The 24,077-nt window shown below is 46.2% G+C and overlaps 1 protein-coding gene across 2 annotated transcripts in view; it reads left to right on the forward strand.

Annotated features, from left to right (window-relative positions):
- Positions 1-24,077, forward strand: part of LOC144508317 (regulator of G-protein signaling 20-like) — a 114,376-nt gene that overhangs the window by 46,469 nt on the left and 43,830 nt on the right. For both annotated transcript variants that reach the window (XM_078236142.1, XM_078236143.1), the window contains exon 2: positions 10,927-11,060. In XM_078236142.1, coding sequence (XP_078092268.1) covers positions 10,963-11,060 — 98 coding nt within the window. In that variant the 5' untranslated portion in view covers positions 10,927-10,962. The remainder of the gene's footprint in view (positions 1-10,926; positions 11,061-24,077) is intronic.

Below are 24,077 nucleotides of genomic sequence, written 5' to 3' on the forward strand. Positions count from 1 at the left end.
GGGGGGGGGGGGAGGGTTTGCCACAAAAGTCATTTAGTACTGGCTGCAATCTGCAATTGTAAATGAACAGACAGCACTGGAAACAACAGGTGTGGGTTAATGGCACATCACGATCCTCGTACTGTTTTCCAGCTTTATTCAATATTATAAAGGCAAAATACTGTGGATGCTGGAATCTGAAACCAAAACAGAAAATGCTGGAAAATCTCAGCAGGTCTGACAGCATCTGTGGAGAGAGAATAGAGCCAAAGTTTTGAGTCTGGGTGACCCTTCGTCAGAGCAGAATTTTATGTTGTGTCTTATTATAGCCTCAAAACTCATGGGGGAATCTTCCCGTCTCACTGACCGGGGGAATCTTCCCGTCTCACTCACCGGGGGAATCTTCCCGTCTCACTCACCACGGGAATCAAAGCGGGCAGGCGCGGACCATTCAAAGGTCCGTTGACCTTGGGTGGGATTTCCCGGTCTTGCGGCGAGCATGGCCGGAAAATCCCGTCCATTCTGTGACGCTGAATTGTAGCTGGATAAACATGGATAAACATGGCAGTTAAATTGGACACATCAAGGTCAGGCTCCATGTGCACAAATCAAACAATGATCAGTTAATTAATTTTTGGTGATGGTGTTTAAGAGAAGAATGTTGCCCAGGGCTGCAGGAGAACCCTTTGCTCTTTTTCAATACATTTCCATGGGATTATTTTTAGATGTCCTTATTTGCCCTGTTGATTAAAAAAAAGGCACTTCCAACAGTTCAGGGCTCTCTAGTTTAAGTTTATTTATTTATTATCATAGAATCATAGAAACCCTACAGTGCAGAAAGAGGCCATTCGGCCCATCAAGTCTGCACCGACCACAATCCCACCCAGGCCCTACCCCCATATCCCTACATATTTACCCACTAATCCCTCTAACCTACGCATCTCAGGACACTAAGGGCAATTTTTAGCATGGCCAATCAACCTAGCCCGCACATCTTTGGACTGTGGGAGCAAACCGGAGCACCCGGAGGAAACCCACGCAGACACGAGGAGAATGTGCAAACTCCACACAGACAGTGACTCAAGTCAGGAATCGAACCCAGGTCCCTGGAGCTGTGAAGCAGCAGTGCTAACCACTGTGCTACCGTGCCACCCGTGTCACAAGTGTCACAAGCAGGCTTAAGTTAACACTGCAATGAAGTTACTGTGAAAATCCCCTGGTCACCACACTCCAGTGCCTGTTCAGGTACACTAAGGGAGAATTTAGCACAGCCACTGCACCTAACCAGCACGCCTTTCAGACAGTGGGAGAAAACCGGAGCACCCAGAGAAAACCCACACGGACATGGGGAGAAAATGCAGACTCCACACAGACAGTAACCCAAGCTGGGAATCGAACCCAGGTCCCTACCACTGTGAGGCCGTAGTGCTAACCACTGTGCCACCATGCTACACTGATGTGGCAGCCTGTCTACATGCTGTCAAAACACTTCAACCCACAACTTTTGACTCTGTGGTTGTGGAACCAATTGAGACGAGTACTAATAATAATTGATTATTAATTATTGATCATGCAAGAATATAAACCATTGTGGCATACTGATAGGAACAAAGACCTTGCTGTGAGTTCATGTAGGAAATGTCTCACTGAATCCTTTGCAGAAAGAAGGTATTAAAATCAGTTTTATCAGAAAATGTCATCGAGCAGGGAGGGGTTAGCAAATAAATTGTTTTGATCTCTTTCAGCCATTTGAGTCCGATGCTGACTCGAAGTCGATTTCCATACTTTTGCATGTTTAAACAACAGGAAAAGCATGATGTAATGATGCAAATTATAGAAGAGGTAAATAGTGGAAATACTTGTTTACCTCTATTCAACTATTGATCCACCTTCAACTACAATTTAACCGTCCTGAAGTTAAATTCCAACTGAAAGTTAGGTTTACTCAATCAATTTACAAACCTGACTTTTACATTGTGGAAATCAAGGACCTTTGATCACATGAAGATGAAATTGAAATTTAAAAGCACACAATAAATACAAAGTAATTGTTAATGAACCAGAAGTCAACTGAAAGCACCAGACAACCTGCTTCAGAGTTTTAGTGATGAGATGGGGGAGGGGTAATTATGATGCGATTAGGCAAGAATTAGGGGGCATAAGATGGGAACAGAAACTGTCAGGGAAAGGCACTAATGAAAAGTGGAACTTTTTCAAGGAACAAATACTGTGTGTCCTTGATAGGTATGTCCCTGTCAGGCAGGGAGGAAATGGCCGAGTGAGGGAACCATGGTTCACAAAAGAGGTGGAATGTCTTGTGAAAAGGAAGAGGGAAGCTTATGTAGGGATGAGGAAACAAGGTTCAGATGGCTCGATTGAGGGTTACAAGTTAGCAAGGAATGAGCTGAAAAAGGGGCTTAGGAGAGCTAGGAGGGGACATGAGAAGTCCTTGGCGGGTCAGATCAAGGAAAACCCCAAGGCTTTTTACTCTTATGTGAGGAATAAAAGAATGACCAGGGTGAGGTTAGGGCCGGTCAAGGACTGTAGTGGGAACTTGTGTATGGAGTCAGTAGAGATAGGAGAGGTGATGAATGAATACTTTTCTTCAGTGTTCACCGAGGAGAGGGCCCATGTTTTTGAGGAAGAGAAGGGGTTACAGGCTAATAGGCTGGAGGAAGTAGATGTTCGGAGGGAGGATGTCCTGGCAGTTTTGAATAAACTGAAGGTCGATAAATCCCCTGGGCCTGATGAAATATAACCTAGGATTCTTTGGGAGGCAAGGGATGAGATTACAGAGCCTTTGGCTTTTATCCTTGGGTCCTCACTGTCCACGGGGATAGTCATGATGTGGAGATGGCGGCGTTGGACTGGGGTGAACACAGTAACAGTTTTAACAACACCAGGTTAAAGTCCAACAGGTTTATTTGGTAGCAAATACCATTAGCTTTCGGAGCGCTGCTCCTTCATCAGATGGAGTGGAAATGTGCTCTCAAACAGTGCATAGAGACACAAAATCAAGTTACAGAATACTGATTAGAATGCGAATCCCTACAGCCAACCAGATCTTAAGATACAGACAATGTGGGTGGGGGGAGCATTAAGCACAGGTTAAAGAGATGTGTATTGTCTCCAGACAGGACAGCCTGCAAGTCCAGGAGGCAAGCTGTGGGGGTTACTGATAATGTGACATAAATCCAACATCCCGGTTTAGGCCGTCCTCATGTGTGCGGAACTTGGCTATCAGTTTCTGCTCAACGACTCTGCGCTGTCGTGTGTCGTGAAGGCCGCCTTGGAGAACGCTTACCTGAAGATCAGAAGCTGAATGCCCGTGACTGCTGAAGTGCTCCCCCACAGGAAGAGAACAGTCTTGCCTGGTGATTGTCGACAATCTGAAGGGTGGATCAGTAAATTTGCTGATGACACCAAGATTGGTGGAGTAGTGGATGAGGTGGAGGGCTGTTGTAGACTGCAAAGAGACATAGATAGGATGCAAAGCTGGGCTGAAAAATGGCAGATGGAGTTTAACCCTGATAAATGTGAGGTGATTCATTTTGGTAGGACTAATTTAAATGTGGATTACAGGGTCAAAGGTAGGATTCTGAAGACTGTGGAGGAACAGAGAGATCTTGGGGTTCATATCCACAGATCTCTAAAGGTTGCCATTCAAGTGGATAGAGCTGTGAAGAAGGCCTATAGTGTGTTAGCTTTTATTAACAGGGGGTTGGAGTTTAAGAGCTGTGGGGTTATGCTGCAACTGTACAGGACCTTGGTGCGACCACATTTGGAATATTGTGTGCAGTTCTGGTCACCTCACTATAAGAAGGATGTGGAAGCGCTGGAAAGAGTGCAGAGGAGATTTACCAGGATGCTGCCTGGTTCGGAGGGTAGGTCTTATGAGGAAAGGTTGAGGGAGCTAGGGCTGTTCTCTCTGGAGCGGAGGAGGTTAAGGGGAGACTTAATAGAGGTTTATAAAATGATGAAGGGGATAGATAGAGTGAACGTTCAAAGACTATTTCCTCGGGTGGATGGAGCTATTACAAGGGGGCATAACTATAGGGTTCATGGTGGGAGATATAGGAAGGATGCTCGAGGTAGGTTCTTTACTCAGAGAGTGGTTGGGGTGTGGAATGGACTGCCTGCAGTGATAGTGGAGTCAGACACTTTAGGAACATTTAAGCGGTTATTGGATAGGCACATGGAGCACACTAGGATGATAGGGAGTGGGATAGCTTGATCTTGGTTTCAGATAAAGCTCGGCACAACATCGTGGGCCGAAGGGCCTGTTCTGTGCTGTACTGTTCTATGTTCTATAGTTTTCAGGAACTCTGATGTATAGTACAATGATCACAAGGAGTTGGTGAGTTGGTGTTTTGTCCATGTCTCTGCTTGTCCATACCCAAGCTAATGTTGGCACCTGATTTTATATCTGTGGTCGAGTAATATTGAGCAAAAGTTTCCATGCTGGAGACAAAGTCCAGTGGCGGATGGGAAAATGGGAGTGATTCCCTCTGGGCAGTGGGGTGGTTGAATATGTACAATCTTCCACTTTTCAGGTCATTAATTACACATCAATGAGGAGCTCGGCAGAATCATGGGCAGGATTGCCCCGCTATTACTTCATGGAGTTGAAGGCCTCGGTGTCACATACAAAGGACACCCGGGCAGACATTCACTCACTGCAGGACAGGAGCTCTGCACTGCTCCATCAGAGTCCATGTGACTGCAACTCATACTAGAGAAACTCACCCACCTACTAACTTCCCCTGCATCACCCGAGACCCACTTAATATTACCATTCCTCTAGTCTATGTCACCTTTGAACCTCTTCCATTACCCTGCACCCTATCATGACCTACCTCCGCATGACTTCCCTCTCCTCAAACCCATTACCATCCACTTGCCTGCCCACCCTCACCCTGCCCCCTCCCATTATCCAAGCTACTTGTCTTGTCCTGATCCATGACCCCCTCCCCCCCCAACCCACAATGAGACTTTCTCCGACCCGACTGTTTCCCTGGACCTCCGACTCTATCACAACCCACTCCCTCCTCTGACTGTGATTATTCCCTCCAATCACAAGTACCCTGAGTTCTCCTCCCAGGACCGACCCTGCCCTCTAAGATATTCCCACCATCACTTCTCCGGACACTCTGCCCCTTTCCTCAATAAGCCTGCTTCCCCTGTCCACCCTACACCTCCGTCCCACCCACCCCGCCAGCACTCGAGTGAAATTATGCAAGGTCCCCAGGAAGGAGAGAGCAACACCTATGGACCCCAAAGTTTTGGAAGAAGCGAAATCTGCCAGGTACACACCACTTATATGCAGTTGTAAAAATGACCATTCTACATTCTTGCAATCTTAATTGCAGTGAGGTGGCCTTTTAATTAGGAGATGCAAATAAATGCAAATGAGGTTCCCAACACTTTTCATTGGGAAACTTGACTCGCTTTTAATTCACCCTAAAAGACCCAAGAACACATTTCCTACCGTCCAATCTGCCACCGGGATTTTTGCCTCCCCCCAAATGAAGTGCACCCACCCACCATGATCTCTGCCACTGGCAGAAGTAGAAAATTCCGTCCATTATATATTTTTTGCCCAAGAAAGTCCTCTGTGTCTGTTTATATTTCAAGAATTCCTCCAACAGCCAAGATAGTTTTAAAAAGATACTCTTTTCACGAGATTGTTTGAATCATAGAATCCTCACAGTGCAGAAGAAGGCCATTCGGCCCATTGAGCCTGCACCAACAACAGTCCCTGGGCCCTATCCCTGTAACACCCTCCCCCCCTGTTAAACACCCTGACATTAAGGGCCAGTTTACCATGGTCAATCAGCCTAACCTGCACATCTTTGGAGCGCGGGAAGAAACCGGAGCACCGGGAGGAAACCTATGCAAACACTGGGAGAATGTGCAAACTCCACACAGTTATCCGAGGCAGGAACTAAACAAACAAAGAACAGTACAGCACAGGAACAGGCCCTTTAGCACTTCAAGCCTGTGCTGATCATGTTTACCTATCTGAACCAACCACTTAGATCCCTCTATTCCCCGTTTGTTCATATGCCTATCAAGATAAGACATAAATGTGGCTAACTTAACTGTCTCAACCACCTCACTTGGTGGTGCATTCCAGGCCCCCATCACCCTCTGTGTAAAAAACTTCCCCCGCACACCTCCACTGAACCTTTCCCCCCTTATCTTGAACTTGTGCCCCCTTGTAATTGTCATTTCTTTCTTGGGAAAAAGCTTTCAACTGTTCACCCTATCTATACCCCTCATAATTTTATAAACTTCTATCAGGTCGCCCCCTCAGCTTCCGTCTTTCCAGGGAAAACAATCCCAGTTTATTCAATCTCTCCTCATAGCTAATACCCTCCATAACAGGCAACATCCTGATAAACCTTTTCTGCACTCTCTCCAAAGCTCCCACGTCCTTCTGGTAGTGTGGTGTCCAGAGTTGGACACAGTATTCCAAATGTGGCCGAACCAATGTTTTATACAACTGTAACATAATTTGCCAACTTTTATACTCGATGCCCCGCCCGATGAAGCCAAGCATGCCATATGCTTCCTTCAGCACCTTTTCCACCTGTGCTGCCACTTTTAAGGATCTGTGGACCTGTACTCCCAGATCTCTGTGTGTGTCTATGCTCCTGATAGTTCTGCCATTTATTTTATAGCTCCCACCTTGAACCCACCTGGCGCTATGAGGCAGTGGTGCTAACTGCTGTGCCACCGTGCCGCCCCTACTTATTTTTCAAAAGCTTACAATAACTGTGCTGAAATGCGTCATTAACTTGCATTTCATGTTGCATTCCCATGATAGAAATAGCACTTACCTCAGGAGTTAAGGACAGTTTCTGTGAATAGCTAGAAATCTGTAGCGGTCTCCAATAGAACACCACCCCTTGCCTGTGTATATCAATGATTTGGACATTGGGCTAGAATCACTGGCATTCAAGTTTGCAGAAAATGCTAAACCAGAATACATGTAAATAATTCTGAAGATTAAAAGAAGCTTTAAGGGAATATTCATAAAATGGTGGAAGACAGAATTCAATGTCATAAATGTGCAATGCAACAAGTTGGCGATAAAACATTAAATAATTAAGCATTGAAATTATGCATATGAAAGGCTGGCTGTTGTAGATGTGCAGAGGTACTTAGGGACTCACGTTTACAAGAAGCATCTGAAGGGAATGAGAAGATGTTTAAAAATCTACTGCAGGATGGTGAAATGCATTGAATACAAAAATTAAGATGTCATGTTAAATTCATGAAACACCTTATTAAGATGGCAGCTGGAATGCGCTGCTTTCTGACTCTGTGTTTTAGGAAGAATGTTGGAACAATTAGGAGATGGAATGCAAAATCTCTGAGGTGAGGAAATACAAATATAAAGGAAGACTTGAAAAATTGAGGCTCTTTTTTGTTAGAACAATGGAGATGTAGCTTGATCTCATAGAATTACTTAAATTATAAAGGTTTGAAGGGTCTAGAGTGAGGGGATGTGGAGATAAAACTAAGGGCGGGATTTTCCAGCCTCACTCGCCCCAAAACCGGAAAAACCCGGCTGGGGTCAACGGACCTTTGCACGGTTCTCTGGTGCTGTGAAGCAGCAGTGCTAACCACTGTGCCATCCCATTAATAGAGAAGGTTTTTAGGTGGTGAAACTGTACGGCTTTGGGATTCCGCACCGAACATATTGGCTGGCACGGCCTCCGTGTTAACATTTAGGAATGCGTTAGACCATTGAAGGAAAAGATAATAAAACAATACGGTTACAGGGTAAGCACAGCGAATATAGACTATTAACCAACTGGAGAATAAACACCAAATATTGACCGATAAGACCAAGGATGGAATTTTCCTGTCCCGCCCGCCATGGGAATCATAGCGGGCGGGACAGGAAATTCAGTGGACCGTGTAAAGGTCTGTTGACCTCAAAGCGGGAATTCCCAGTCTTGGGCGCACGCAGCCAGAAAGTCCACCCCAAAGGTCCTATTTGTGTGTTAGAATTGCATTGACTGCACATTCACATGTCATTGTGCCCACAGTGTTACACTGAAATGGTAGCATACTTTACCCGCTCATGTCTTGTGTTGGAGCTTTCATTATAACAATGTCATCAACTCTTAACAAAAGCAATTAAATTGTTATAGTGCAGTGTCCATTATTAAGATTATCTGACAAATTTTTGAACGTTAAAGTTGAAGTTTAGCTGACGTGTCAGACAGAAACTTTGATGTTTTGCTGCCATTGGCAACAAATGCAGGCCCAAACAACGTTGACATCTTCCAGAATGTGGCCAATTAAGAAGCCACCTCTGGGAGTGCCATCAGCTCCGACAGGAGAGGTGGGTATTGCTGACAGAGGCAGGAAACTGCAAGGGCACCGCAGGATGGAGGTGCCCTCTGAAGTATTACAACATTTTAAAAATAATCGTGTGGCTGCCACGGCTGCCAGGTCATCACAGCTCTTGGAAGGAGGGATTTAAAGGAGGTGTTGCTGGTGTTCAACCTGCTACTGGTCAGCCATTTCCACTTACCCTGCCGCATTCCAGTTATCATCAGAGGGCCTGTCTGCGATCAGGAAGACCCAGACTGCTCCATAGACATGTCTCTAGCTGGCCTCCTATTGGGACATTTGGCTACCCACTGCTATTAGGTGGGTGGCTGCACTCACTTTGACCCTACCTCTGGCAAGTATGCTCAGTCAAGCCCATGTGAAAATTTACAAGTTTCCTCCTGGTTCCATCTCCTGACTCATCTTCTCTGGTCAGGAAGATTCAGCTCTTTAGTGCTGTACTGAAGGTGTTCCACTGTGAGATATGTTGTCTTTCATAAACATTGTAAAAGATCTCATGATACTGTTGGGGTACCTGAGCAGAAACCCCAAAGTATGTTATCAAGCCTGACTAGACCACAACATTTATTTTTATTTTGGCATGAATTGGGGACAAGATATTTCACTCCAGGTGTGATTCTAATGACACACTAGGAAGCTTTTATCAAAACAAACTTTATTTTAACAATACAGTTTAATATAACAAATGCAGTAGCTTAACTTTTACCAATTGAAATACTCAAATATGACAAGATACAGTTCTTAACTGCTCATCTATCTCTATTAGATCCAATTTAAGCAATATTCCTCTTACTGACTTAAACTCCATCTCAAAATCAGTTAGCTATACACAGGCTTACGTGTTTGTACTTGTTTACCACCTAGGGCCTTTGAACACTTCTGGAGAGAGAGAGACAAAGAGAGAGAGAGAGATACCTGTCTTCTGACAGCTCCATAACAGCAGCCTCCAAAGAGAGACAGAGACACCTCTTGCTTCTTTCAGAACCAAGCAGAAACCACTTGCTTTTCCCTGTAAGCTCAGCTCCTCTCATTAGCACATGACTCTGTCTCTTGTCAATCAACCTAATCAAAACCCTACTCTGAAAACCCAGGGGAAAAACCAAAATAAACAAAAAAATGCAATTACTTCGATTAAAACAAACACCCCATTAGATAAGATCAATTTTTAACTTGCATTCTCAGCATGTGAGCCGCTTAGTACAGACAAATTGGCACTGTATAAACAGAGCTGAATTTTAAACATACCCCTCACAAGAAACATGATATAAATCCAATTCTTAAAGGCACGGTATCGTCACAACACACTTGGAAGAACACTAAGGGAAATCTCCCTGGTGTCCTGCTTATAATGATTCCTCAATCAACATCATTAATACAGATTATCTGAATATAATCACCCTGCTGCAGCTGTTTGTGGGAGCTTGTTGTGCACAGATTGATGACTGCATTTTTTGCATTACAAAGGTGATTACACTTCAAAAGTACTTCAATAGTTGTGATGTCTTTGTAGTAGAAGGGTCTGGTAAATACAGGATTAATGTGGGACTGAGTAAAGTACTGCCAACACTTAAGAAGGCTAATGATCCAGATCTAGTGTCAGTGTGAGCAGAAATGGTTAAGATTTAGATATGGAAATAGCTCCCTGCCCTTTATTATATACGTAAATAGTTACCAGTGGATAATAAAGACTTGCTGTTAACATACAGAAGACTATGAAGGGTTGTTTAACAGACACATTCTGTAAGCAACATCATTACAATAGTCTTGAGGTTATGAAAGGTGCTATATGATTGCAAGTCTGTCCTTGAATTGACGTTCATTGACTGAATTATTAGTCATTGTTGTCCAAAGTAATGAAGGCGTGCAGATGGTCTGAACTTCATTTAAACCAAGCGGCCAAGGCTATGAGTGGAATCCCCCACTGCCAGTAGTCACGCATGGTTGTTCTGGTTTGGAGTTGAGCCAGGGCTCTGGACAGATCTGCCACCAACCTCCTTTAAGGGTAAAATCAAGCGTGTGTCAGGTGTAGTTCCATGGGATTTACCAGGGAATTCGATCCTCCCTGTCGAAAATCTTCAGTAAGACTCACAGCAGATGAGGCCTAATTTCTCTTTGAAGCCTACTGAAGGCTGTAATTATTTACTAAAGCAAAGCCGAAACGCACAGTTTCTTCAGGGTTTCTGCATTAAATAATGCAGAGTTTGAGAGAACCCCATCCTACCCTTTTTACCGTAACAAGAGGTACATTTTTGTACCAGTTTTCTTTTGTACATTCAAAATACCTTATTGTTCAGTCGTAACAGACAGCACTCACTAGAATGTGTACTCCAATTATATTGCAGTAAGGAAAAAAATATCATATGATAGCACAGGAAAATGCTTACTACACCACAAGAAGCAGGAAGTTGTCTCAGAAGTTCTTTGTGAAGTCTATTGCTACAGAAAATGTGCAATGATTGGAAATCATTTTTATGTATAATACCAGAACCTTTGCTTTCCTCTGGTATGTTAAAAAGGGAGCTTGTAGCACCCATTCAATTGGTACCGTGTTTCCAAACTCTGTATTTCTTATTTTAGTCCGCAAGATCTGAACAGAGAGAGAAGAAGCAGCAGATGTCGCAGAATGAGAACTCCACCACACCCCAATCTGCACGCAACCATAGATCAAATACATGCTGCTTCTGTTGGTGCTGTTGCTGCAGCTGCTCATGGTATGTCCTTTTCATTGTCTATTTGGCCTGTATTGTCAGTCATATAGGTAGGTCTAGAAGGTAGGGATGTGTTCGGCACAACTTGTGGGCCGAAGGGCCTGTTTGTGCTGTAGTTTTTCTATGTTCTAATATTTGGGATACAGATTCTAGCATCTTCGAAAAGGCATAAAGGTTCGAAGGAATAATAAACTTTGATTTTGAATTACTCACAGTCTACTTTTACCATTAGAAAGGTCAAGCTTCTATTTATGTAGCATCCCTTGAATCCTCGGAATATCCCAAAACAATTCACAGCCAGTTAATTACTTTTGAAGTGCAGTCCGTGTTTATCAGGCAAATTGGGGAGAGATAAGTCGCTCATGGCAAGGCCCCCCAAATGACAGATTAATCTACTTCTGGTGATGTTACTTGAGGAGGCAATGTGAGCGACGATATTGGAAAAACTTCCTGTTCTTTTCTATTCATGCCATGGAATCTTTATTAAACACATCTGAACATTGGGTGGCACAATGGTTAGCACCGCTGCTTCACAGCGCCAGGGACCCAGATTCAATTCCAGCCTTGGGTGACTGTCGTTCTGGAATTTGCATGTTCTCCCCCGTGTCTGCGTGGGTTTCCTCCAGGTGCTCCGGTTTCCTCCCACAGTCCAAGGATGTGTAGGTTAGATGGGATTAGACATAGTAAATGTGTGGGATTACCAGGACAGGGTGGGGAGAGGGCCTGGGTAAAATACTCTGTCGGAGCAGACTTGATGGGCTGGATGGCCTCTTCTGCACTGTAGAGATTCGATGATTAAGCAGATGGTGGTAGCCTAACAGTACAGTGAACCAAATTCTTATATTTTCTCAGAAAATGAATAAGTACATTTTAGCAAACTGTTTGAACCCTCTTTCTTTTACATGACAATTATTCCTTATTCCTGCCATATGGAATGTATGATGTGGCGTTGGACTGGGGTAAACACAGTAAGAGTTTTAATAACACCAGGTTAAAGTCCAACAGTTTATTTGGTAGCAAATGCCATTAGCTTTCGGAGCGCTGCTCCTTTGTCAGATGGAGTGGAAATCTGCTCTCAAACAGGGCACAGAGACACTCTGAGAGCAGATTTCCTGAGATTTTCTGAGAACTCTGAGAGCAGTTTGAGAGCAGATTTTCACTCCATCTGACAAAGGAGCAGCGCTCCGAAAGCTAATGGCATTTGCTACCAAATAAAGCTGTTGGACTTTAACCTGGTGTTGTTAAAACTCTTAATATGGAGTGTATGCAGGGATTTTTGGATCAATTCATAATTAGAATATGCACAAGGCTTGGATTTAGTTGAAGAAGTATTTTCCTCTCAATGTTCATTATACAGAATTACATTATATAGACATGCTGAAAAATCAAATAAAATAGGCCATTCAGCCGATTAAACCTGCACCAATGTTTGTTGGCCTTGTTAGCATGATTTATTTCAACACAATTCCCAACCTTTTCTTTAATATTGTTAATTCCCAAATCAGGTTCAGTCTCAACTATTAAGCATTTCAAATGATTTTGCACTAATGGCTTTCTGGGGCTTTGTGTTATAATTTCTCATTAATTAAAGTACCTCAATCAGCTAATTCTAGAAACAACGTAGTCGCAATTTTCCAGCTGCGTCGATCTGGCGCGGATCATGTTGGGTGGCAGGGAGTCGGAGAATTGCGGCGTGAACCCCCATTGAGAATCTCCCAGTCACCGCACCCGGACATAATCTGGTTCCCGCCCAGTGAGAGCAGGAACCAGATTAGCATATTTAAATATGCTGGGCGGGATTTTATGACCTTGCTCGTCCCAAAACCATAAAATCCCACCAGAGTTCAACGGACATTTCCATTGTCCGCCCCTCACCCACTCCAATTTCGTGGTGGGCGGGACAGTAAAATTCCTGCCTCATTGTCTGTTTCAAGCCAGATTCTCCCTGCTCCTGGGATTCTCTGACCCTTGGGCACCATGGAAACCTGGCGAGCATCACTACTGGTCTCCACAACCAGCCTCAGTGTGGGAATCGGAGGCCATTGAAACCCCCATGTAGTCAGGGACATGGCTGGGCAGTGCCCACCTGGCACCCTAGCTGTACCAACCAGGCAGTATCAACTGCCAGGGTTCCAGATTGCACTGCCAGATGGGCACTGCCAGGGTGCCAGGGCAGTTCTATGGGGGTGGGGCCTGAGGGGGGGGGTTGGGACCTGAGGAGGGCTAGAGCCTGAGGGTGGTTGGGGCTAGAGGGAGGTTTTGGGGCCTGAGGGGGGGGTTGGGACCTGAGGGGGAGTTGAGGCCTGAGGGGGAGTTGAGGCCTGAGGGGGAGTTGAGGCCTGAGGGGGAGTTGAGGCCTGAGGGGGAGTTGAGGCCTGAGGGGGAGTTGAGGCCTGAGGGAGAGCTGAGGCCTGAGGGGGCACAGGGCCTGAGGGGGGATGGGGCCTGAGGGGGGTTGGACTTGAGGGGGGGGGGAGTTGGGGCCTGAGGGGTGTGGGGCCTGAGAGGATGGGGCCTGAGGAGTGGGGTGGGGGGGGGGGGGGGGGTGGAGGGTCTGAGGGGGGGTGGGGGGTCTGAGGGGGGGGTGGGGCCTGAGGGGAGAGTGGGGCCTGAGGGGGGATGGTGGCCCGAAGGCCATGAACGGGGTCATGAGGGGTGGAGGGGAGCATGAAGGAGGACCCCATAGAAGGTCCCCAATGCCCCGATGTCGGCGATCTATTTTGGGGAAGGGGGAGGGGAGACATACCTTAAATTGGGAGGGGGTGATCCTGATGTCCATGGGGGGAGGGATGGGGGGTCATCACTTGATTGGCACCCCATCCACAAACATTTACTCCCTCCACCACCCACACATAGTGGCAGCAGCGTGCACCACCTACAAGATGCACTGCAGAAACTCACCAAGGCTGCTTAGACAGCACCTTCCAAATCCATGAAGGATATCTAGGAGGACAAGGAATACTATCTGGAAGGACAATGGCAGCAGGTACATGGGAACACCACCATCTGGAAGTTTGCCTCCAAGCCACTCATGATTCTAACTTGAAACTTTATTGCCGTTCCTTAATTGTCGCTGGGTCAAAATCCTGGAACCCCCTCCCTAACAGCACAGTGGATGTGCCTACTCCACATGGACAGCAATGGTTCAAGAAGGCAACTCACCAACACTTTCTCCAGGCCAATTATGGATGGACAATAAATACTGGCCCGGCTGATGACCCCTCATCCCATAAATAAATTTTAAAAAGAATTTGGTCCCTTGATTCAAAATATTCAGTGGGATTTTCTGCCCCCCTGCCCCCATGGCGAGTTCCAGTCCTGCCACTGTCAACAGGTTTTCCCATTGTTCACAGCTTCTGATGCCAGGGTACCTACAGTGGGGGTTAGCCATCGGTGGGACTGAAAGATTCCACCGGCATGTACGGCAGGAAATTTTCGACCGTTGAAAAGATCTTTCTAAAACCAACCCAATGCAAACAGACTTGAAAAATAATTTAGCTTCTACTAACAGGAAGTAAAAGGAATAACTTTCATGACCTCAGGACATTTCAACTTGCTTACCAGTCAATAAAGTAGTCACAATTGTAATGTAGGAGGTTGTAGCAGCCAATGTAAGCGCAGCAAAATTCCTCGAACGACAATGAGATAAATCATCAGAACATCTGGTTTAGGGACTTTGGCTAAGGAATAAATATCAGCCAGGACACTGGAATGCCTCCTTCTTTTGAAAATTGCAATGAGATTTATTTTCCCCAACTTCAGCGAACAGTCTCAATTTAACATCCCATTCAAAAGATGGCATCTCAGGTACCGAAGCTCTCCGTCAATACGACACTGAGGTGCGGACTAGATAATGCACTCAAAGCAATGGAGTGGGGCAAAACCCATGAACTACCCACTGATAGGCAAGCATGTTACCATTGAGCCACAACTGACATCAAAAGAAATCCTTTAGGGGGTCATGGTTTTATCTGATACTAACTTGGCAACTTATTCAGCATACCTCACCACTCTGTTAATTGTTTTACTAATCTGTTTGTGAGATTTTGTCCTGAAAGTGAAAAATACTTATTGTTAGCCTAGTCCCTAATAAATTTCCTTGAATCGCTTCTCGGCCTTTTGGCTAAGATCAAGGCCCTGATTTTACAGGCACACAAGCCCCGAAATCGGGGCGGGTGAAGCTCGCAGAACGGTATTCTCCGTTGACCTTGGGTGCGATCTTACAAGCCTCGGGCGGGCATGCCGGTAAAATTCCGGCCCAAGTGTCAGATCAAATCCAAGATGGGGTGCAATGTATATAACTTAGACCTATGTATAGTCTTAATGTTTACCTAACAGCTATTCACAAAGTTACAAGATAAATACTGATAAGGAAGGCTTATACACCCTGCTGAACTCATCCTTCCAGAAGCATCACAAATACCTCAAGATTTTTTTGCCTACGTTACCAGGAAGTCCATTCCAACTGCTAATCACTTCCGTTCAAATGTCCTTTTCACCAGTTTGAACTTATTCCCTTTTGTCTCACTGTCAAGACACACATTTCTGTGTTGTTCAGTTGTACAGTTATTGTATAGTCTCGACATGACATTCATGACTTCAACCCAACAGTGCTGTGCTGTGCATGCACAATTCCGGTGTGTCCCGAGCTGACAGCCATTTTGAGGAGGTCCAAGCACGTATGTTAGGAGCATGCGTTGAAAGTGTGCAGAGGAGGGAGAGCAGGTCAGAGGTCGGGTTTTCTGTAACAAGTAACTCTCCAAAGGTCCCATTGACATCACACCAGGGTGATGGACCAGGGTTGGCCGTGTTAACGAGTTACTGGTCCAGGCAGGAGGGTGATGATGACTTGCTATCTTATCTTATCTTGTCAGCTTAGATCTTGTTTGTCTCTCTCGTGGGGGCCCTGAATTGGATTCAATTGGAATTTGAATTTGGTTTTTGGAGCAAGCAAGGAATGGATTTGGGTTTGCCCGGTCCATTCTGAGTATTGGCTTTGTAACTTGTAAGGATGGAGTAAAAATAAATAAGTAAATTTCTTCATACTACCTATTCCACATTTACATATATATTCAATTATATCATGCTGAACATTGCATTCTTGCTGTTCGATATGTCTAATCAGTTCAAATAATTTAAAAATAAAACACAAACTGATTGCGTGGCTTTCATTCTCTGAGTAAGATTCAGTGGGAAATGAATTTACATGAATTTTTGCACAATCCCAGCACACTGAAGCAGAAGTGGCTCGACAGAAGTCACTGAAGGGGAGAAAATGCACTGCTTCTTGAGGAGTGTTTTAGGGAAGTGAGTTCAGGTTCTGTTTCAGTTGATGCCTACTTGCAAAGGAAGAAAGTTTTTGAAACACCCATGAAACAGGAAATTTAGTTCCTATGTGGTTTTCATTGCAAATGAAATTTATAACGATTTAAAGAGAAATGAAACTGGGGAGATTATTTTTAAAATTTTCTTTGTCTTTTTGTCTTTATTTACTCCATCAAATATAACCTTTCGTTTAGAATTCAATAAATCATTATATAACTTAGACCTGTATATAGTCCTAATGTTTACCTAACAGCTATTCACAAAGTTACAAGATAAATACTGATAAGGAAGGCTTATACACCCTGCTGAACTCATCCTTCCAGAAGCATCACAAACACCTCAAGATTTTTTTGCCTACGTTACCAGGAAGTCCATTCCAACTGCTAATCACTTCCGTTCAAATGTCCTTTTCACCAGTTTGAACTTATTCTCTTTTGTCTCACTGTCAAGACACACATTTTTGTGTTGTTCAGTTGTACAGTTATTGTATAGTCTCGACATGACATTCATGACTTCAACCCAACAGTGCTGTGCTGTGCTGTGCATGCACAATTCCGGTGTGTCCCGAGCTGACAACCATTTTGAGGAGGCCCAAGCACGTATCTTAGGAGCATGCGTTGAAAGTGTGCAGAGGAGGGAGAGCAGGTCAGAGGTCGGGTTTTCTGTAACACGTAACTCTCCATAGGTCCCATTGACATCACACCAGGGTTGGCCGTGTTAGCGAGTTACTGGTCCAGGCAGGAGGGTGATGACGACTCGCTATGCGCACAATGTGATGCAGCCCTAGTGCCACACAAGTCTGACTCCTACCTGTTCTCCGACTGCACAGTGGCACCCGGGTGCACATCTGACTGAGAATCAGGAGCACCACCATGTGGCCAAATGTTCTGGAGGTGGGAGGTGGTGCTGGGGGGTGGGGTGGGGTGGGGTGTGTGTGTGTGTGTGTGTGTGGGGTGGGGGGGGGGGCGGGGGAGGTTGGTCCTAGAATTGAGTGGGTGGTGAGGATGCCATCCCAGGCTGTGTGTCACTCTGAGGCTACAGGGCCTCAGTCGCGTTGAATGACACTCTGAGCCTCTTTGGGTACGTCGGGCTTCGGGACTCCCTGTGTGGTGCCAGAGGGGTTGGAGGAAGGTACTAGGAGGCCGGGTGCTGGAATGCTGCGGGGTGTCAGGGAGTGGATCAACATGGACATTCCAGGCGTGACAGATGGAACTGATGGCAGGACAGGATGGACACTCACTTTTGCTGTCCGATCGAGATCGTTCGTTTTCTTACAGCACTGGGTGCAGGTCTTCCATGTAGCCTCACAGTGACACCGTCCATGTCAGTGCGCCGGCACCGACTGCCGCTGCCACCGCTTCCCAGGCTGCATTATAGAACTGACCCCTGGGCCGTCAAACCGTACCGGGGGAAGAAGATGGCCCTCCTCTCCTGTAAGATGTCCTGCAGCCGTCTCAACTCACCCTCGGTGAACCGCGGGGCTGCTCTGCACGGTGCCATTTTCCTGCCGTGACTGACTGTGTGGCAGCAGCGGGAGCGTTTACGTGCAGCTCTCCCAGTTTACCAGTGCCACAGCTGCGACCGCGTGGGATGGAGTGCGTGATTCGCACGGAGGCTCTTTCATTGCAACTGAGGGTGGGAAGATGATGATGCTGAGTGCGTCTGAAAGACCGACGCGGTTCACCCCATTGTTCTCGTCAATGTGACACTCAGAAATGTTTAGGGAAACTTCAGCCCTGTATCGTTGTCGCTGGGTCAGCGTGGTGGGCGTACTTACATCAGATGGACACCAGCAATTCAAGAAGTTGAATCACCATCACCTTCTCAAGGGCAATTAGGAATGAGCATCAAACGCTGGCCTCACCAGTGATGATCACATTGCACGATTAATCTATAAAAATGGCAGGTTTTGATGACAAGCAACATGCTACGCTGATTCGATGCCAGTGTTTTGTTTATTTTTGACATCATCGCCCCAGCTAATGTCTTCCATTAAACACGCGCACAGAGTATATAGTCACCAGCAGGAAGGACACCTCTTCCCCACCTATGCCACTCGAAGCGGCCATCAACTACTGTCACCTCAGCTGCTGATTAATGTCTCTGTTGGAGTCTGCAGAAGGACTTGGTGATTTGCACAGTTCTTCAAAGTTGACAAAGTCCACAGGGAGTGGTGTCTGCATGTGGAGCAGGCCTTGATTTTAGCTTCAAGGGTTCCGGTATGATCACATTCTCTCAGTGACAGCTCCTATAGTTACCATTCCCCTTCTCGACAGCATAAAAGGGAAATGGAACTGAGACAGCACAGAGGAGGAGAAGCTGCTCACAGTGGGAGGAAGAGGTGGAGAAGGGACATCAGCAGGTTTTAGCCACCCAGGCTCATCCAGGAGGATTTCTCTGACCTCAGCCTAAGCCAGGACTGTGTGTCAGTTCCACTTTGGGAAGGAGGTGATCACAGATATCTGTCACCTCTTGCAGGCAGATCTACAGCCTCAGCACGGGACAGGAGCAACCGTGCCAGTGGCTGTGACGGTGAATGTGGCCCTGGATTTCTCTGTGTTGGGCTCATTGCAGGCTGCAACAGGCACAGTTCTCTGACCAGGGAGATGGCTGACACTCTATATATCAGGAGAAGGGAGCTCTGTCTCTGACCAGAGAGCTGAAGCATGCACGAGGCTTTGCCAGGATAGTGCGCCTCCCCCTGGTACAGAGTGGCATGAGCTGCCCACACTCGACTTTGTGTACATCACGGGCTTGATCCTCTGGCACTCTTGTGTAAATCGCGCTCGGACCAGAGAATCTTGTGGGGAAGGGGTCTTACTTAGCATGCTTAGTGCTGAAGAACCGCCTTTGGGATTCTCTGAGTCCCTTCCGCCACCCACCCCGATGTCATCTGGTTCACATCTAGCGAAGGTGTGATCCAGATTAGCATATTTAAATCATATTAATATGCAGGGTCAGATTGGAGCCGGTTTGGAGGGGATTCTCTGGCTTAAGTTGACAAGCTAATCATGCATCACAATCCATCCAGCTCCCAGTGCCTTCGAGCTTGCTGGATTCCTATCAATAGAGGACCTCTCTCGTGCACCAGAGCCTCCAGTGCTGTATCAGAGAAGCTTGTAGCGTGCCCCCTACCCTTTTGCACTTCTACATCTGCGCAGATATTCTTCCCAGTCACTTCCAGCACCTGTTGCAATCAGAATGCATCTTCCCTTTGAGAGGTACAAGAGGCTTCAAGTACCGCAGGCAAGCTTTAACTGCTGCTATGCTTGCACGAATTGGGGCCCTTGCTGGGTCATGGAACCACTCATTGGTTGGTTTGGGCCTTGGATTTTGAGGGGATGGGGGCAGAGTGCGGGGGGAGTCAGGTGTGGCCGGGGTTGGGCTGGCGGGGATAAGAGTTGGGAGTCGGGCCTGGGGTGGCTGGGGTCGCTTCAGGATTTGGGATATGTGGGGGAGTGGGGGGAGGGGGTGGTGTGGCTGGGGAGGGGGGAGTGTTGGAGTCCTGTCAGGGGTCTGTACATTAGTTAGCCAGAATCTAGAATTGGTTTTAATTCTTCTAACATTTCTGGGTAACTATTGATGTAAGACTATTGGGAGCTTCCGAACTTTGCAATTTAAATGGCAATGTTTAGATGGTTCCCAGCACAGAGCAATTGTCCATTGGATTGCTTACACTGCCAAGGAGTAGTTCCCCAGCACATCTTTGGAGTCCCTTTCCCAGTTACACTGCCCTGGTGCACAGAGGTTATGGCCTGTTTTAATTCTGTTACAGGCCCTTGCTTAATTTCTAAATTCCAATCATACGTACACACACAAGCATACACACACGCGCACTTACACATATAATCATATACACACGCACACGTACATACATACATGTACAAACACACATGCATGCACATACATAAATTTGATTTTTTTTTATCCTCGTTGGTTCAGATACCTGTCATATTCATATTATTTTTCTATGCACTTTTTTAGGTGAGTATGAATGATGTTTCAAATAAACAAGGTAATTCACAAAGAAAATTCCAGTTTTTACTCCCAACCTGGAGTTCTGCAGAAAGAAGCAGATGGAAAACTGACTAGCCCTCTGCAGTGTGAGGCACAGGATATTCTAACATCCAGGCTGTCCTCTGAACCTGAATGGAAGTAGTAGCTGGCCAGCAGGCGGAAGTGAGATTCTGGGTCAAAGGAGGTCACTGCTGAGGATTAGGGGAACCAGTGGCACAGTGGTTAGCTGCCTCACAATGCCAGGGTGCGATTCCTGGCTTGGGTCACCCTGCGGAGACTGCACATTCTCCCCATGTCTGCTTGGGTTTCCTCCGGGTGCTCCGGTTTCCTCCCGTGGTCCAAAAGACATGCAGGTTAGGTGGATTGGCCATGCTAAATTCTCCCTCAATGTACCCGAACAGGCGCCGGAGTGTGGCGACGAGGGGATTTTCACAGTGCCTTCATTACAGTGTTAATAGAAGCCTACTTGTGACACTAATAAATAAACTGTAAACTTCAGGTAAACGGGTTGCAAGGGAGATGGTGAGGATTCCACATTCAATAATAATAGGGTGGAATCCGAGGGCAGTGATGGCCCAGAGTTCCCTTCTAGGACAGAATGGAGAACTCCTCACAGGTGGCACTGTCAGGGTGTCAGGTGGGTGCTGCCAGGGTGTCAGCTGGGCACCGTAAGGCTGGCACTGCCTGTCATGCTGCCTGGTCCCTGCAACTGCTGAGCAGTAGTGATTCTCGCTGACATGATTCTCACCAATGAGGGAGAAGCAGCCGTGCCAAACCAAGTAGGTCAATTTAAATTTATGTTAATAGGGTTTTGTGGCCTTTCTGGGTGAGAAGCTATTCTCGCCGGCAAAGCAGGGCCAGGAGGATAGCAAACCAATTCGCACTAACGCAAATTGGATTTTTCCCCTCACACGCTATCTTCCCAGCTCACCACACTGACTAACTGGCGCGGTGAGCTGGTAAGATCGCGCCCATTGTCTCCTCTGATCTTGTCAGGGCAGAAATCACGTTAGCAGATGGATTCTGGGTGACAAAGCCTTTCTTCCAGTTTCCACGTATAATGACCCCAGTAAGAATTGCCAGGTCAACAACTGAGGAATGGTACAATATGGCGCATCCTTCTACAAGATTGGTCATCAAAAGGTCCATTGAGATCTCAGTGGCACAGTCACTGCTTGGACTGTTCTGTCAGGATTCTGCAGCATTATGTCCTTCACAGTTTTATCATTTAAGAATGGCTTAGTTTAATATGATCATAGAATAGAATCCCTACAGTGCAGAAGGAGTCCATTCAGCCCATTGAGTCTGCACCAACAACAATCCCACCCAGGGCCTATCCCCATAACCCCATATGTTTACCCTAGCTAGTCCCCCTGACACTAAGGGGCAATTTGTCATGGCCAATCCAACTAACCTGCACATCTTTGGACTGTGGGAGGAATGATGTGGAATGTCTGTGTCGATATGTGCAATTTTAACCTGTGCTTAACGCTCTCTCTACTCACATTGTCTGTACCTTTAAGACTTGATTACCTGTAAAGACTCGCCATTCCAACCATTATTTTGTAAATTGAGTTTGTGTCTTTATATGCGCTGTTTGTGAACAGAACTCCCACTTACCTGACGAAGGGGCAGTGCTCTGAAAGCTAGTGGCTTTTGCTACCAAATAAACCTGTTGAACTTTAACCTGGTGTTGTGAGACTTCTTACTGTGGGAGGAAACCAGAGAACCCGGAGGAAACACACACAGACACGGGGAGAATGTGCAAACTCCACACAGACAGTGACCCAAGCTGGAAATTGAATCCAGGTCCATAGCGCTGTGAGGCAGCAGTGCTAAACACTGTGCCGCCCTGCAGTGAGGAGGTCCTAGCTCAAGTGGTGTGAGGTCTACATGGGGGACACCATCATAATGACTTGTTGGCTCCTCTGGCAAGGATTGAGTGCTTACCCCCAAAACTGCAATGTCTTCCTCCTAAGGTGCTGCTGTTCCCTCCCATGCCCTGGATCGAATAAAAAGGTGACTAGCAGTTGAGCGTGGATTCAGAAGCTTGGAGAGTTCTTAAAGCTGAAGATAGAATTTTACGTAATTGCTAGCTGATCATAGTGCAAGATCCTAAGTTGGCCAGTCTACAGTGTGAAGAAATAGTTATGAAGGCATTGCTTGAAGAGAAAGAATGTGCTAGTGCCCAGGTGAAAATGGAAGGGTGTCCAGGATGTTACTTTGTCCACCCTGGTGAGGTTGCCATGGGAACAAGTTACCATTCAGCACCAGTGCTACTTTCCTGCATGATTCTGTGCCCCCTAACTTCAGTTTCCTCCAATGAGGCTTGAAGTGCTAGGTCTTCAAAATTATTTTATCCTCCTTGGTGTCATGCCCTGCTGCCTTGCCTGGCTGCTTGGTGGGATAGTCATTCTGCAGATATAGCTCTTGAAAAGTATGATAAAGAGATCTACAGGACATGAAGTGAAGTTATTGGAGAATCAAATGAATGACCCAAGTCAGCACTGTTCCTTCCTTCCCTTGTTGGACCCCTATCTGCTGCTCAAGTAGGCAGGTTGAATTGTATCGGCACCTATGGAGAGAGACTAGAGCCAACGTTTCGAGTCTGGATGACCCGTCGCCAGCTCTGACGAAGGGTTCATCCTGATTCGAAACGTTGGCTCTATTCTCCCTCCACAGATGCTGTCAGTCCTGCTGAGTTTCTCCAGCACTTTCTGCTTTTGTTTCAGCTTCCAGTATCCGCGGTATTTTGTCTTTATACTAGGCTGAATTCTATCCCTTTTTTTAAAGGGTGGTGTGATCGAGCCGATTTCATAGATTTTGCACAGGTTTAACACCAAGTACTGTTCCAATGGTTATGAAACGAGCTGCCTCAGGAAACATTGCGTAACTATCCCTCCTTTCCACAAACTGGTGCAATGTATTTTTATTATTGGTGTATGAGTGACGTGACTCACCCTTTGGAATTTTGAGGTCAAGATATATTATCTCCTTATCAGTACGCAGTGACCCTTGACACCGTGGCTATCAACTTCCTCTGTGTGTGGAAGGGTGTCAACCACTTTCTCCGACAGACTGATTTCCTTGCAGCAATGTGGTTTCAAAGCTGCAAGTGAGAAAAACTACAAATTGTGTTCAGAATAACTTCAAATATAATAATCTGTTCAGTTTACTGTGGTGCCAACCAACATTTAGAACAAGAACAAAAAAAGTGCAGCACAGGAACAGGCCCTTCGGCCCTCCAAGTCCGTGCTGATCATGATGCCCTAACTAAACTTAAAAAAAAACCTTCTGCCCTCACTCGTTCTGTATCTCTCTATTCCCTCCCTATTCATGTACCCATCCATATGCCTCTCACATGTTGCTAACGTGCCTGCTTCCACCACCTCCTCTGGCAGCGCGTTCCAGGCATCCATCCCTCTCTGTGTGAAAATCTTCCCCCGCACATCTCCCTTAAACTTTCCCCCTCTCACCTTGAACCTCTGCCCCCTTGTAATTGACACTTCCACCCTGGGAAAAAGCCTCTGACTATCCATCCTGTCTATGCCTCTCATAATTTTGTAGACCTCTATCAGGTCTCCCCTCAGCGTCCGTCTTTCCAGTGAAAACAATCCTAGTTTATTCAACCTCTCGTCACAGCCAACACCCTCGAGACCAGGCAACATCCTGGTGAAC

This window comes from Mustelus asterias, chromosome 20 (assembly GCF_964213995.1).
Source record: "Mustelus asterias chromosome 20, sMusAst1.hap1.1, whole genome shotgun sequence".
Lineage (NCBI taxonomy): Eukaryota > Metazoa > Chordata > Chondrichthyes > Carcharhiniformes > Triakidae > Mustelus > Mustelus asterias.